The following is a 17,200-nucleotide window of genomic DNA, read 5'->3' on the forward strand; positions in this document are numbered from 1 at the left end:
AATTGGTAGAAATATTCATCGTTCATTTTTTAAACTACAAAATGAATAGTCTAGAGTGTCAGGACAAATAAAGTGTATGGGGAAAATGAGCTTAACAGAGCCAAAAGGACCCATAAGATCACTTCCCGCATCATGCACTAAACTATTTATGCTTATTGGCTGTAAATACTTGGCCTTTTGCCAACTGTCAGTGTCGTATATTCAGCCCTATCCATCATGACGTGCCTTCACAATGTTGCGAGACGTTTCTTTGCGTATAATGGAATCCCATCTGTATGGTGATCTAACTGACTATCAACTGTGACCGATGTTCGGTCCACCAGCACGCCCTCCTCAACACCCAAGTCTAGCATAATCGGGCGTACATCTTCGTAGTCAATTGCTTTTGCGATTGACTTCCTTCTGGATGTCGCTTCCTCTACGGGATGTTTCCCCTAAGAATATATACTTCGTGCCATCCCGCATGATTCTGTATTGCAATACGGCAACGAATCATGTGGCAAAAAGCAACGCGTCCTGCGCTCCGCTTCGATCAATTTGAACACACTACAAGTCGAACGTCTAGCTCGGTTGCAAAAGAAGGTCGTGATGAATTTAGGCCACTGTCGGCAAACAAATTGTGGTTGATTGTTTTTTGTGTATTTTACTGTTTTGTGCACGCATCGTACTCTCTTACGCATCCTGGTGCCTCTATTACCACGTCAAATGACACGATTCTACCTGTTTCCATCCTTCCCGGGTCGAGTGTCGAATTTCTACGTTTCTCTTCCGCATGGCGAGAACTCTTATCTCGCTGGCCTTTTTCATTTTCCGTCCTTCAGAGAACCTCGAATGTCCTGGGAATTTCGACATGCTTCCATCGTTTATCATTCACTTGCGGGAGAAAGAAGGTCAGAAATAGAAATGAGAAAAAAAAAGAAATCCTGTTTAAATATCAACGTGGATATGTTCTTTGCCAGCGCGCTACGGTTTCAATTGCTAGCATATTTCCTTCAATATCTTACGCGTAGATCTTGGCGCACTCGTATCAACCTTCTAGGATCTAAAGACGCCTTCAGGAAGCCTCTAGGAATTTGGTTTCCGTCTAGTAAAGCCAACTCTGTATTCCTGCTCGCGGTTCTTGCAAGCAGATTGTGTCGATCCGAAAGAATGTTAAAGTCGACACTCATCCACGGCGTTCGGAAGAAACTACCTCAACCAATATGTGCTCTTGTGGATCGTGGAAGAAAGCCCCCGATTTCCTTCTTTGCCGCTTGATTCCCATGCGGTTGCTCCGTCGGGAACAGGCGAACAAATTTGTATGCATGTATGTATTTTATTACGCCTCTCGCTTCCCGTGCCCGTGGCGCCTTTGCAACCGTTTTGTTCCGGTTGGTTTTTCGGGATGTTTATTTTCCTCCAGATAATACTTCCCACCCATCGCCCGAGAGGGGGTTTGGTCGAATTGTAAGTCAATTTTGGTCGTTGCTTCACGCTGAAATTCCACGTCTGAGCAGTGGCAAATCTTTGGTAGGGTCGAAAAATTAAGTTTCCTTTTCTTCTAACTGCCATGCGCCCCTCCGTAAATTACGATACACGAGAGATTTTATGCCTGCGTATCCCTACATTCCGTTGCCAATGTCTTCTAATGGATTGTTTGATTTGATGAAATATAATACCCGCAACGCATTCCCATTCTTCCGGGTCGTCATTTGACTTCACGTCAATCCATCTGCCAGTGGAAAATCCGTTCAAGCGTTATAATAAAGTTGATTAAACATTTGAATGCTGTAGACGGCTTTTATTCACTTCATTCATACTTTTGAAGGTTGTGTAAGAATGATCATTTTTTTATTCAATTTACTGACGCTATTGCAGCTCAACATCGCATAACTCTAATTTCGGCTTAAACATTTGCGCTTGAGAATGATTGTGAATGATGTTCTATTGTAATGAAGTAGATTTTTTTGTTATTTTCGTTATAAATTATGAGCACAAATTACTTTCGTAGCTTTCCATGCTTTTCATGCCATTCCTAAATTACAGCCGTCATCACAACTGTTATTGATAAATAGGTATTGATCAATATGCTCCCTCCTTTCGTTTAGAAATAAAAAATAATCAAAAAAAATCATGCAATTCTTCTTGACTGTTTCGGCAACTTTGTTCAACCTTCCGCTCGCGGTTGTTAGCTGCCATCACTAAGCAGCCGTGTAAAAAGTGTAAGCGACATATAAATTCAATTGTAAAAGTTTTCCCCTCTATCGTACCCCGAACGAAGAATTCCTTGACTAGAAGAAAATAGCACTTGGAAAACTGTTCGACAGCTACGCACGGTAGAGTGTTGAAAATTGTGCTTACGCATAAATTTCCTCAAATTGAACAGCTTTGTTGTGTGTACGCGCAAGAGCAATAAAATATTCTTTTTTCGCGACCTCATATGTTGCAAATTGTTGGCAGTGTTTTGCTAAAACGATTCCCCTTTTGAACGATGGGGGACCAAACGTAAGAAATCTATCATTTTTAGATTAGATGTTGAACCTTCGCTAGACCGAGACAGCTGAAATGAGGCTTTTGATTGCGCCTTCGTGAAGGAATATTACGGAGCAAAGTTGTTCCGGGGGAAACTTTTTCTATCCTGTTTCCAAACTAACTTTGCCAGGCTCCATACCATCGAAACATTTCCCGCGTGAACGAAAGTGTCGTGAACGTATTCCATAGTGCTTGAAGTAACACCTGAAGCCTGCAAGCTGTAGAGAGGGAAAAGTCAAATCCGGTTCCTTTCACGCAGGCCACTAGGTGTGCCGGTGAAAGATGTCTGAGTCAATATCCTGATGATATTGATGGATGCGTTGAAAACGTAACAAAAAATATAAATAAAACGAAAGAGAAAGACAAAAGAGCAATTCGTCCTTTTCAGGAAGAGAAAGACAATCCGGTAGCGTGTTGCTTACGATGACATTGATTACACCTATAGTGATTGGAGATGGCCGAGAGGAATACGAAAAGGGGAGAAAAGCATCGAAAAAACTAACAATGGCACTCAGAGCGAGAAACAAAAACCCCCTCAGCCTGGGACCGGTGCGCTGAATCTGATACCACTTTCCAGATGAGGAATAGATCATGCTAAGCAACTCGAGAACGCTGCCATTTCCAAAAGTACGTCAGTATCCGATGCGAACGAGGACCGGCTGGCAAGCTACTTCGAATCTTGGAGCCTATCGGAAAAGCTATCAAGAATGTTTTTTACCGTCCGCTTTGTTTTTCCTGCTCTGTGAAAACTCATCACCCCAAAAAGGAAAACAATCAAAAGTTTTTTGTGCTTCTGCAGCATCATGCAGAATCCTTGAAAAACCAGCCAAATCATCGGTGTCGCACGTTCGTACGAAATGGGAGCAATGACTGGTGACAATGGAGCGCCCATTTGGGTTTTTGTTTCCCAGACAAACTTCCCAACGGCGCAAACCTCAACATCGATCCACTTCCGATTCGTATCGATTCGAGTTTAGCGACCATGTCAGCACCAAACCCACTCTGGAAGGGATTACATGACGATTGATTGGTTTGCCTATTTTACGTGTTGGCTTTCGTGTGTCAAGAAAAACGCCTTTTTGGAGTAGATTCTAAACCCATTGCTCTCTCTCAGTTTTTTTATCCTTTTTTCGACCAAAAACGTGTGCGCCTGAAAGTTATACTTGCCGCATTGCAAACAGAATCCTCCAACAAAATGCATCCGTTCCGGTGCTCTGCTTTGCTTGGCAAAACAAATACTACCGGGATAGATGCGTTGTACGTGTACCGGAGAGGTTTATCTGATTATTCTGGAATGGATTTTCTATTTGTTTCGCTATCCCTTTTTGCTTTCACAAATATTGTCCTTTGGCGCAGGGATTCCTAGCTGGTTTGGGACTATCCGGCAACTCCCGGCCCAAGGGATAGAAGCGCTATTTGTTTTCCCTGCACTTGTGTGTTCCGACGGCTTAAATCGAACGACGGTTGGTGTGTTTTCCTTTTTTCTGTTAAATTCAATTATTTTCCTTTTACTGCGTTTGTACCATCGCGTACTAAATCGCGTTGCTATCCATGACACTAGTGAATTCGTTCCAATGCTCTAACACGTCCTATCTCTCTGTCTTTCCGCAGGGTATCTGCCCAGGCAACAGACTAAAAATTGTCCAATCGCACGACTCGGGCTGCTTCACGCTGTCACCTGCCTCGTCTCCATGCCCGACGATCGATTCGACCACGAACCTCAACAGCCCGATACCGAGCGAGATCTACGAGAACACGTCGCTATGCAGCAGTACTAGCACCGGAAGCCAGCGGCAGGGCAAACGACGCTCGTGGCACATCATGCCCAACAAGGTAGGTTTTCCAATGGCGCCGTGGTGTATCGATGAACCAAATTCGATTCCAATATCCGCAATGGGGTCGGAGAGGCCAAAGGCCCGAGGATTTCGTTCAGTAATTAGGACTTAAGAGATTAGGGATGGCTTTCGAAAGGTCAAACCTCGGTCAGAATTGCAGGACTCTTTCACTTCCCATCCGATTGCACGACTCCGTTCTCGCTATTGCGCGGTCTCCACGACGGGTCACCAGTCCAGTGAAGTGAATCGTCCTGGCGTTTATATTTTCTAAAACACTGGTCGCCCCGTCACTGGTCACACTAATCCAACGGTAACAATCTTAATCCAAAGTTTGTGGGATGTAGTTAATCTGCCCGTCAGAACCACAATCTCTGCCGCAGTGGAATGGCGGCTGTGACGAAGGGATCCATCCATCCGCATTCCACGCCATAGATAAGGGAAAATAGGAACCGAAATCCGAACGGTCCTGCGTTGGAGTGAAGTTTTTTTTTTGTGCACAAAGCGACATCGCATTTGAATGTGAATGTGATGTCTAAATGTTTCGGATGAAAAAAAGACGATGTGCTTTATAATGAAAGTTTGTCTTTTCGATGAAACGCTCGGCTTTTGCAGATAAGGAGCTCGTAGTCCTTCGGTGGTTCTGAACGCAAAACATGCCTTCTGACGCCTGTTTGCAGGAGTGGAAATGCGCAGATGAAAAGCATCCCCAATACAAGCGGTGGCATCCCATAAACAGTAACGCATAATTTAACTTATCAGGGGAGTGGTTTATGTGGAAACTTTTCATCTTTTTCACCCGTCCCAAGGCATACTTTTGAAAATTGTTGCTCGCTCAACTTTTCCGGAGTCGCAATTTGTTCGCACGTAGCAACACATGAAGTTATCCCAGTAGGTGGTAGATTCTTCGAAGCTTTTTGACAACCTCTCCCACTCTGCCTGGTTTTCCCCATGCGAGCGTGACAGGAGGTCACACAAATCAGTTGAATTTATCACTCGCACAAACCCACGCGCAGCCATTTTGCGTAGAGCTCGAGATATTTACTGCGATTGCCAGGGACATAAAATTGACTTTCAGCAATGGGGTAGGCTGCTTAACTTGAGCCACAATAAGCGCATGAGAAAAGCCGACGCGATCGATTTTATCGCATTCAAAGCTCAATCATCGAACAATTGAATGCGGGATACTTTTCTCGCAGGAGGGTAGTGTTTGATAGAAGTCGTCTTTTGCCGTCGACGTGGTTGGGAGAGTTTAGGCGGAAATCAATGAGCATAAATCAGGAAAGCACAACGTGCGTAACCATGAACCACCACACCGGAACCGCAAAATTGTCCTGCCTGGCAGCAGCGACATGTCAAGGGCGTTTGAAGGGCATCGAAATTCAACCCCCTCCATTGCCAACGAAGGAAGGGAAAAACAATCATTTCCCGATGGCGGTGAGGAGATAAAGTTCCCGTTCGAAATGTCGCCTGGCACCGGTGTCAAAATGAGTTTTGGTTCCGATGTTTGCTCCCAAACGGCAGCTGCTGTTTCGAGGCGAGGTGGTTGAGCATCCGGCACCGGGATAGAAGATGCGACGTAGGCAAGATACTTTTAGGCAAAACTTTCCGCTGACACTGGTGGTGTACATTAGCGGGGTTATAAAAGGCAAACGCCCAAACACAGCCGGCCTCGGCCTCATTGCGGTGTGCCAAAAGGGCTCAAACAGGGCGGCAATATTTTGGAGAAAGCCGAGACGCGCCAAGTCAAACCATCCGACATCGGACGGAACGGGGTGAAAAACTTTCACTTTCCACAGCAGAATCGTGCACTGCTGCACCCTGGCGGGCGTCTACCTCAACGGCTATAGAACGTCCCGGTCAGGCCGTGCCAGGGAGCGAAAGATAAAACAAAGCCACCGGCAGCGACACCGGAGAAGGCCGAAGTAAAGAGGTACTCGAAAGGAAAAGTCTTTCCCTGATTCTTCGAGCTCCTGCCGGCACAAGCTGGCTTGTGTTTATTTACCACGCCAACCGTTCGAGGTGCGCATCCAGGTGACCGATTTTCTGGGCTCGTTATAACTTTCTGTCCTTACCCTCTGGCATCGCAACCCACACCACCGGGTCCAGGTGAAAAGGTGGAAAATAAAGACGCGACCATCGCTCTGACAGTGCAGTGCCGGGGAACAATACGATGGCTCTAATGGGAGCAATATTGTGCCGGGTATCGCAGGCTCTCGAAGCGCCCGTTTTGTGTCTTGAAGGACACGCTTCTTCACGAGTTTGTCGTATTGTTGTCCGCATTGTGTTTCGGGCAGCGAGAACTGCTCACGTGCCGAAGAATGGCAGATTTCCGATGCAATGTGAAAATGTGGATTGCGCATTGCGTAGATCACGCCGTCAAGGGGCGTTGCACATTTTCCCCGTGACCCCCTTGTGATTCTCCACTCACCTCACCCAGCAGGGAACTCGGTCCTTAAGAAACGATGTCCTTTTTTGCGATGCTGGTGTCCTTGTTAGGGCTGGTGTGTGAAGCTGCAAGGCTCTCTTCAATCGTTGAACGTACGCTTCTCGTTCGCTGTTGACCCCGTAATTGCTATAGAGCCAAATCACCCGGAAGGCAAACACGAGTGGGATATTTTGCAGTCGTCACCGTCGTACGTGTACCATGCATTTCCATCGGTTTGGGTTCTTCGTTCCTGGGAATTGGTGCCGCAGGTCGCAAAAGAATCAAAGATTTATGACATTGTCCGAGGCACGCACATACACACGGGAAAAAGTTCTTTCTGTTTTTTCTTTTTCCCTTGACCATCCAGAACTCTTCCCAGATAGTCGATTCCGCATCGAGCATCAGCCAATTGGACAACGTAATGGCTTGCAGCTGCGAGAAAGGCTCAACTCTTATCGGGTTTAAAAGTCCCATAAATTCCTTCCCAATCATGTCGAAGCGATCCTGACAACAGTCCTAACCTTGTTCCTCGAGGGCACAGTTTAGGGTGTGAGTTGTCACCAGGATTCACGGAATTAGCGGATCGCGCGCTTTGTGTCGCAGTTGGACTGGGAAAATAAAAGTTCACCCAATCTCTATCGGAGGCCTGATAGTATTATCGTGACCCCTCGATGGACGTTCAATGACAGCTGTCATATTTCGCCTACCGCAACGATGCCTTGCCTGTTCGCATCGTACGTGAACGCTGATGACCGGACAGCTTATGTGCAGGCATGTGCCAGTAGAATAGAACCGAGGCCGAAAAAAAGGGGCAGATGTGAAGCGTTCGCCATTTGTTTCGATGGTAACACGCGTTGCTGCCATCACCATTCCCGAGCAATTTATTTTATACGACCATGTAGTAGGCAGGCGCACACGAAAGGACGATGGCGTGAGGCAGGCCAAAAAATACGAGAAAATGTTCTTCCGCCTCAGGGCCGCTCGGAACGCACGGGGTGCGTGCGTTTTCATTTTGTCGTAAAATCGAAACCAATAGGAAGTCGTAAAGACTTTTGACGGGATATCGATGGGTCGATCCTGCGCTGCGATGTTCGGAACGTGACTTTCCGCTGCGTTCCGTTGTTACGGGCCTCTTTTTACGAATCCAGGCTATTGCCGTCTTTTTGGCGTATTTTTCCTTCCTTAGTTTATGGAAAATCTCGAACTGGTGGTGTATGATGGATAAACTGAAGAGAAAAGCTTTTATAGGAGTGTACAGTAAAAAGGAACCGCTGAAGGTGTGGATCGTTTCAATTTCACGAGGATCACCGTTCACGGGACCTCCGGGTAAGTCCTTAATCCTTACCAGGAAAAGCTTCCCTGAAACAAATAGATTATCTCATCTTCCTGACTTTATTATACGGGAAGCCCGCCCTATGGTTGATGTATTGCCGCCAGATAAACCTTCCCGCGTGTAATCTGTTACTTTAAACGGAAGCTTCACCTCTTTCCTGACGCGATAGCAAAGTTTACCTAACCTTCTTGCCGCTTCTGCTCAGGATAGGGTCGGGACACCCTTTTCCGAACCTCGCTGACCTGGGCGAAAATAATCATTTCCTCAGATTGAACTCATTTAATAAAGAATTCAGCAGGCGATAGCAGGACTGTACCGGACCCCTGTCATGAGCTTGAACATGGCTCGAAGCAGCGTAGCAAAAATAGTATCCCCTCTTCTCTTCCAGGACGAACCAAGAACATAAGCTATGTCTTCTGGCCGCTGGAGCTTTCCTTTGCTGGAAACCCAAGCATCCAAGGTGTCCGTGTGGTGTTGTGTGTGTGTGTGTGCTGACGGGATTGTTTGATGGCCTTAATTTAGCATTCTTTCCCCCTACCTGTTTGCTGCCTGGAACGACGCGCTTTCCCGTAGCCGGAAGTCCTGCTACCCTACATTTTTGGGAACGCCATTTTCACGCTGCTCTCCCACCACGTGCCTACCCGGGGGAGGTTTGTTGGTGGGGAAGGTAGAGATTTATCATTTCCGCTGGCTGCCCACCGACCAAACCTCGAATCGTGGATGCGCTTGTTTACCATTGGTGCCCGTGCAACACAACGTCCAGCCTTGTTTCATTCATTTCCCGCGAGATGGCGCTACGTTGGAGCGGATGGATCTTGTACCGAAATCGAATTCCTTTCCTTCCGGCGTTGTGGCGGTAGGAAAACAGAAAAAGAAAAGGAAAACCCCGGGAACGATTGTAGGCAAACGAAATATTTAATCTTCTCTCCCTCGAACCCCAAGTGCGCTTCCCGCGAACGCATTTGTCACTGAGAAAAGCCCCCCGTTTTGGCACATTGGCACATAGGGCTTCGTCCCTTAAAGCCTACGAGCGCGCAGCAAACGCAACACAGCCTCATTTATCGAAGTCACGCACAGGTAATGGAGCGTTCCAGATGCGGTGCGCAATTTTCCTAACCCCTTGGTGTCGGTGGCGGGAAATTGGATTACATAAAACAGAATACCTTCACGGCGCCCGGATCATGGCGTTCCAATACGCATTGTGCCCTGAAGTCACTGCAGAGGTAAATCGGTCGTGTATTGTTTGTTCGCTCGTTAAATTCAACCTCGACCGTATTTGGGACACTGTTGAACCTATCGGCTTTAAAAACAAAACCAAAACCGAAGAAAGGAAAAAAGGCTAGCGGGCTTTTCCGGGAAAGTTTTCCCTGAAAGCTCTCTTCGCTTACAGGATTGTTTGTTTGGCTGCCGTTCGCGGTATTAGCGGGGTGATTTGCTCGGATGGTTTTATCCAAAACGGAGGCTTTCCTGGTGCCGCCGGTGTGGCTTATCAGTGAAAGCCGTAACACCTTCCAATCCCTGTGCCTGTGGGTGCTTGTGGCCTTCGTCTGAACGGCACGTTTTTCACGCAATCAGTTCGCCGTCTTTTTTACTCTCTCTGGTCTTTTTTTTTGCCAATTGTGCACATCCAGCTCTCCCTCGGTGGCCTTCACTGGCGGTCGCATATGGCTAGCATATGTCTAAGCAGCCGTAGAGTCTTGTCGCAAACAACCTCGTAGCCCACTGTCGACTCTTGTTCTGCCGCTGAGGAGGGCAACAACAGAACGAACGGCCCTGTTTAACATTTTTCCGCGACTGCGTCGACTTGGAGCGGTTAGCTGCGGTGCAACACGCGGTTTACTTTCTGTCGGTGGTCTGGGGACAAACAATTGTCACGGAACGCAGGGCATTATGTGGGAAGATAAATGAACGAACGCGCACTGGTTGGTACTCGCGTTAGAACCGCGAATTCGTGCTAGAATGAACATTGCCCAATCTGAGGGTGTCGCGTTGAGCAATTCTGCTGGTTTCCATTCCTGAGCCGTCATCGAATGTATTGCTTATTGCCTCGGTAAGCCTCTTAAGGATACCAAGTGGTACAATGTTGGTGGAATGAAGACACGTGAGTGTAACAATTGCTATCGCTTTTTAGTGTTATTTCACAGCAATAATCGAATTGTATGTACAGAGTATGAGAAACGAAGTCAGATGATTATTCCAATGTTTATTAACTACACCTAAAGCCCAGGAGATGGTCAGATTAGATTTCCCTGTGCCATAAATACGATGGTAAACGATGTTAGATAAGCATAAGGCATCAAAAATTAAAGCCTCGCCCCTTTTTTAAGAATTTAGTTTGGTTATTGGTGGTGGATTTTCTCTCGCTTCTCTTGCGGAATGCTATTTGAAAGTCTGTTTTTTCTTATTTAAGAGAAATTGCTCGCTAATTAATCAACCACAGGCGGTAAAGTCTTGTCCAGCCGGCGCACGTACTTAGACAAATCGTCCCCGCGGAAGTTTATAACTGCGCAAATAACTCAAATTGGTTTTCATTAATTATTTACCCTCCAAACCGTGGAACGAAAGCGCACCGTGGGCTTGGTTTCACTGTAAACTTTGTAATGATTTAAGACTCCTTACGCACATAAATCCATTCGAACGAACATTACAACCCGCAAAAGCACTCCTGCCGCCGCCATCGCGTCCTTATCGCTTGCCTGCCCTTCCCGTTTAGCATGTCATCAAATTTCGCGTCGGGTGCCAAATTTTCCCGTTTTCCGGCTGGCGCAGGATTTTAATTATCTCCATCCGCCCGGTCGCCAGAGAGGTTTACGAGCGGAATCCGAAAAATAAAATGTCTTCCACCAACTCCGCTCAACGAATTTCTCATACATCCGGTTCACAATCCGCACCACCCCAGTTAAAGCGCCATCACACCGAACGAGGATCCGGTTGGTACGATTTTCTTGAAATTAAAACACCGCCTCGTGTTTTCCACGAGAAGCACCTTGTGGCTTCTTGCGGATGGTAACGATTTTCATAAATTTTGGACAATCTGCACTCGGTACAATTATCCCGTACCACCGGAAACCGGATTCCGTACCACGGGGACCGATGTCGAGATTGGGCAAGATTCGTTTCCCGCCCCGAAGATGATGGTCATTACGAGCGTAGTACCAGCCCATCCGCCAGCAGATTGAACGTTAATTTCCGTGCAACACATTGGCTCCATTTGCGTACCGGTACCGCGGGCTGGCCGGTTTCTTTTATGTACGATTTTATGCAGCAGTAATTACCAAACAGCTACCATTAATATTAATATCTGCTCGCAGGAAGGCGAAAATAATCACGACACCCTGCGATGGTCGACCGGTTGGTTCGGGGTGGGACCATTAAAATTTCACTTGCCACCCTGTGCTACTGGAATTGATTGGGCCAGCCGCGGCAACCCGTCTGAGCGGTGGTTAACGATGCCATTTAAACCCATGGTCTCCGATGGAGAAGTGTGAACTTCTCGCTCCAGTTCGAGGCGCGATGCAAATGTGCTGCAATTGCAAAACGATCAACGGAATGAACTCGCGCGAGTCAATGAAGAAATATGAAGAAGTTGGCATGCCGAGTCATGTTCCATTGGCAATCAGATGCCGGGGAGAAACCGTCCTCGAAGGAGGATCTTGAGTGTTGCATTACTTCCCGCGCATGGACTCTTGTGTAGTCGCAGCCTGAATAACGATCCACTTCTCGAGAGTCATCGTTTAATTGGCTGGAATTGGCGGCCGATGGTCGGGGAGAAGGTGCAATGGGAAAGAGAGAAAACTGCAAACGTACGCTGGTCTTAGAAGAAACTCCACTGTAGAAAAGGGGAACTACGAAGGTTTGCCTGTTTGGCGAACAAAAGCCAAGGGCTAAAGTTTTTGCTTGCCAAGCAATTTAACGTTCTCTGTTATGAGTTGTATTAAAAAGAAGGGTTTAGTTACGGCCATAACCGTATTTCGTATTAGTTTGATTTCAACTAATTGCGTTCTACTATTTCAATACGTTTAAGGCAATCGTTAAACAGTCTGACGTTTGTTACACTTCTCTTTACATATGTTGCTTATTTGCGTGTACCTTTTTTGGCCAAATATTCATTTAAACCTGTTGTAATATGTCCGGTTCATAATGATCATGATTGCATCATGCTTGCATTCACTTACCACCACATTCTTTGCTCGAACTAGTTCTGTTGGATCGAAGCAAAACAACTTCGATGAAAAATTGATCAAAGTAGGCGTACTACCCACCTGTCAAGTCCGAAATTTTCATTCATACCCAAGCCCAGCTGGGTTGGGAACGTTGAATGAAAACCCCCACGCAAAATGTCTGTACCCATGCCACCGAAGCCCTTCGAGGCTAGCCCTGTTATTGGGCTACTGGTGCAACGAGTTCTTGCGGTCAGTATCCACACCCAAACGTCAAACGAGATGCCATTCGGTGCCGGTTTAGGTGGAGCGGTTTTGCCGAGAACCGGCAAGTCGGTTTTGCAAGTGGGTCGAATGCAAATACCACAAGTCCCGACAACTCGTGGATTCCTGCACCCTGCTCATCCACCGTCAGGTGGCTCAGGGACCGCCCGACACTGGAAGCCCCAGACATGATCGACATGGCGTACTACATTTCACACACCTCGCGGGTTTATGTGGGCAAACGAACCAAACATCCACGGGAGGGCTTGGTGGTGAGACACGCCAAGAAGTCGTGCCATGTCCCTGGCAAATGAAGCGTCAGCCCAGAACCCGTTAGAGCCTGTTATAAGGGCGGCCGCAAAAGCTTCCTGTGCTGAGCTGAGCTAACTGGAGCTCGGTCCGATGGCAATGGATCTACTTTCGCAACCTGTCGAGAAATCCCCAAGCGCCCTAGAAAGTCACTTGTGGGTTGTTCTTATTTCTACAACCCACTCTGCGTCGTTATAGGCTTCTGCACCGAATAAAGTCGTTAAGCCAGGTGCACGCAAAAATGTTCTTCTAATTCCCGAGTTGGAGATCATTTTCATCTGGCCCACGCGGACCCCTCAGGTGCCGGCTGGAATCCCACACAAACCCCACGAAACCTGTCGAATTATTTAGAGCACTGTGTAGTGCGCGAAGTTTACGAGATTCAATTTATCTAGACCATATGGTACTAGAGCTACAGAGAACCTCGGTGGTGCGTGGTGGGTAGCTTTCCGAGAAATCTACCAGATAAAACTTGCCCCCTGCTCTCACTCTGAGAGAGTGCTGGAATGGGAGTTTATTTTACCATTTGCGTGTCGCTTAATGTCACTCCATTTGTCCCACGCGTATCTACACCGGGGCACTTATGCAAATCGCTTTAAATCCCAATTTATCACCCGATATCGTGCGCAACTTGCTGACACTTGTCGCGTAAGAAACCTCCATTACCTGTCGGCTCCCGTACGGTGCTTTCGATTGCACTTTGAAAATCGCACTTTTCTAACAGAGCCTGCACATGTCTGACCTTCACATTCTTCACCGACAAACTCACTAGAACATCGTTCAACTCGCAACATTTGCAGCTAACGCAATGGGGGTTTCGGTATAGTCAGCTTCTCTAATCCAGACTTGCCTGACCAAAACCAAAATTTATTTACACCGATAGCTTGAACAGAGAGCGAAATGTCGGTGGTCGAAGCGAAACAAGACGCCGGCATCTTGAGAAGTCGTAAAACGGTTTAACTTTTGCACGAAACCACCCAATCGATCCACCGCTTAGCCCACAATGTATGCGCGTAATGCCTCGGAGCGATTTCCAAAGAGTCTGTGGGCCACGCAGACGGCACGCAATAAAACATAAGAGTAGTAGCTTTTATTATCGGCCGCCCCACGTTCGTTCCACGTCGTCGGCAGCACTGTTTTATTGATTTTGTGGCGTCGTAAAAATTGGACGACTTCCACCGCGCCTTCAAATGGGCGTTGTTTTTATTTTTGTGGATCAGTTTCTTCCTTACTTAGTATCGGGAACCGGTATCACCTCGCTTGCTAGGATTCATCGAAGTGGCCTACTTAAAAGTCGATAGATAAAAGTCGTGCTGAAATGTGAGCCTCGCATCTCGGGTCTCGCGAGTTTAGCGCCGCGGATCGATCGGAAAATACAAACGTCATAAAATTTGAAATGAAGAAAAAAAAGGCCAAGCCCACAAACGGATGAGTTTCCTTTCGATCTTTCGGTGTTTCACACTCTCGCGGTCATTATTGATGCGGATCGCATCGTTTGCGAATAGCCGCGCCATCCTCGCGCCAGCTCTCTTCTCGCGCCCGAGGCAGTCCAGGGACTTTCGAATCATAAATTTCAATTTGAAATCTAGAAAAATTATTACGAGCATTATGCAAATTTCGCCCGGGAGGCTGCTGGAGCTGGCGACAGGAAGTACATAAAGCAGCAACCGACGGTCGAACGGCCACGGGGGACGAGTGGGAAGGGAAATGAATGTACCGTGTCTGGACTTTTACTATCCTGACGGCAATATGGCGGCCGACATTCTGCGGCCACCGATACGAATGAAGCGTGTAGGTGGGATTGAAGTGACTGTCGACATAGTTACCGATCTTCTAGAGCGCCTTTGTCCACTGGAAATGGAAATATCGATCTGCATGCATTTTATTGCACTTCAAATTCTACATCGAATGTGTTTATTAGGCTCTTATTGAGCTATTCAGCCGCTAGATAGCAAAAACAACCCTTCTCTCATTCAACAAATTGGGAATAAATCTTTCTCATTGAAGGTTGCAGCATACTTTTGTTTTTTTTTTGCCAGTTTGCTGCCTATGGCCTTCATGTGATGGATTTCGATCCTTCACGCTCCACACGGTGCTATTGTTTTGCTCTTCGCTTTATCCCCTCCACGCGAGCGTGCCGCCGAAAGCTTATGGTTCAAAATTTAATTAGCTCTGCTACCGAGAGCTTGCAAACCGTCACGCCATCAAGGGTCGAGGGCCTGCGTGCATAAGTGGGTTACCGTGGAAACCTCCTTCGACGGGCAAATATCAAGGCTAACAAGACATTAAGTGCGGCTTCTGAATGCTTCTTTTGGAGGTGCAATTAAGCGCAAACAACGACGTTCCGGTGCATTTTGTTTGATTTTTAACACTCCTCGCGTAGCTGCATGGTTCCAATCAAACCGAATCGGATCGAACCCAACGCCTGGCGCCCGATTAATGCTTCCCGCAGCTTCTTTGCGTCGTCTCGGCATCGATCTTCGAGGTTATACTGACGAAGGGGTTAAAAAAACATCCAAAAGAAATCAATCCGCTGGTTAATGTGTAATCGGCTCAGGTTTTATTGCTCCCGCTGCTAGCCAACACTGGCGTGCGTGTGTAGTAACTTCTTATCGTGTGCCTCGAGGTTCAGCTCACTTGAGTCCCGTGGTGCCAGATTGTATTCGAAGCAAATTTTACAGGGTCATCATATCGCTGCTTAACTGGATCAATTCGATACCGATGCCCAACACACGTGGACAAGGCCTTCCAGCTCGCTGTGACAGGTTGACCACCTCCAGAGGATCATATTCCGTGTTGGGTGGCAATCAACCAATGGATAGGTCGATTTTTATGGTGTATGTCTCGAAATGGCATAATGTTTTAACCGTTTACAATTATCGATAGAAGCGGCCATGCGGCGGAACGCTTTTAACAAACATAACCGACCGCTATCACTGTAAGAAGGTTTGACATTTAAAAAACCTACCTCCCAGTGAAAAACAAAAACCGGTAACTTATCGGTAATGAGCTACGATTACGAATGGCTTTATATTATTATTTTAATGTCTCGGAACGGACACAAGCAATCCTATTCTGATCACAAGGTTTTCAAGGTTTTGGTCTTCCATCGGCATTGGAATTGAAAAACATACTAAGTATTATCTTTTTTTAAATAAATCTTATCTTGAGTAGCCTGAATTTCCGCGCTCTTTAACCTTCGAACGTTGAATGTTAAGCTTTCGATAAAGTAGAATTTGTTTGCTCATAAACCTGACTTATCATCATGGTTTTAGTTCTTTATTAATTAAAATGCTCTATTGAAATGGGTAGATAGAAATCTTCAATCTCAGTATACAACTCCGATGTTGCAAGTGGACAGAAAATCAGTTTAGCTATTTGGGGCAAATATCCCGTTCATCAAGTAAATAGACTAGAAAAAAATCTAAATCGATAACGCAGTCCATCCTCACACACACGCGCAATTTCCCGACGCAAACAACAACCAAAAAGACGAAAATTGCCTCCTCTAGGACGAACCGATGTGCGTATTGTCGCGATCCCATTTGCCGGGGACGGTTCGTTGCCTTAATGGGCAACTTAATGACCGATGGTAAACAAACTAACCCGAGAGAGAGAGTCCCGGGCGTACTTTTCTCCGCTGCTGGAACCCCAAAGTAAACGAACGCACAATTTAATCAGATTGACATTGCCCGCCAGGATAGCCGATTTGGTGTTTTTTTTTGTTTCCTTCGCTTTCTCCATACTTACACGCTTGGCAGTGCTTCATCTTTCCATAACCTTATTACATTGACTCGTGGTGAACCTCGGCTACCGAAGGTACGCAACCGAGAAGCTTTCAAATTATCCGCCCTTCTGCGCGGCGTGATGGAAATTTCCATTTTTGTAAAAGTTGTTTTGTCCTTCCTTTTATTTTGTTGTTGCTGTGCGTCTGCTTTCGCGCGTCCTTGGGAGTTTTGTTTTTATCATCCGATATTTGCGTGCAGCTAACCGTGGAAAATGGTCAGTGGGAAAGAAAAACAGATCCTTTAGCCCCGGCAGCAACGAATGGCAAACGGAAGCATGTCTGGGCTTCAACTTTTTCCCCTCATCAGGTCTCTGACGCTACTTTCCTTTTTTTTTGGCATATTTTATCAAATTTCTTCCACCGCCCAACTTTCTCTATGAAACTGGACGTTATTGGGAGATAAAATAGAGCTCTTTGTACACGCTACACCGCCATTGCACTTCAGCGTATGTTTGATGTGGGAAATGTTTCGCGTAAGTGAATTTCCCGTGACAAAAAAAACATCAAAGTGCTCACAATGTAATTCTACGCAGCATCCATCCATCGCATTATGGTTGGATCACGTTGGACTGGGAA

General features: G+C 46.6%; 1 protein-coding gene across 1 annotated transcript in view; it reads left to right on the forward strand.

The window, feature by feature from the left end:
* LOC128723624 (breast cancer anti-estrogen resistance protein 1) overlaps positions 1-17,200 on the forward strand; it is a 111,190-nt gene that overhangs the window by 72,685 nt on the left and 21,305 nt on the right. Inside the window, exon 3 of the mRNA XM_053817383.1 lies at positions 4,123-4,344. Coding sequence (XP_053673358.1) covers positions 4,123-4,344 — 222 coding nt within the window. The remainder of the gene's footprint in view (positions 1-4,122; positions 4,345-17,200) is intronic.

This window comes from Anopheles nili, chromosome 3 (assembly GCF_943737925.1).
Source record: "Anopheles nili chromosome 3, idAnoNiliSN_F5_01, whole genome shotgun sequence".
Lineage (NCBI taxonomy): Eukaryota > Metazoa > Arthropoda > Insecta > Diptera > Culicidae > Anopheles > Anopheles nili.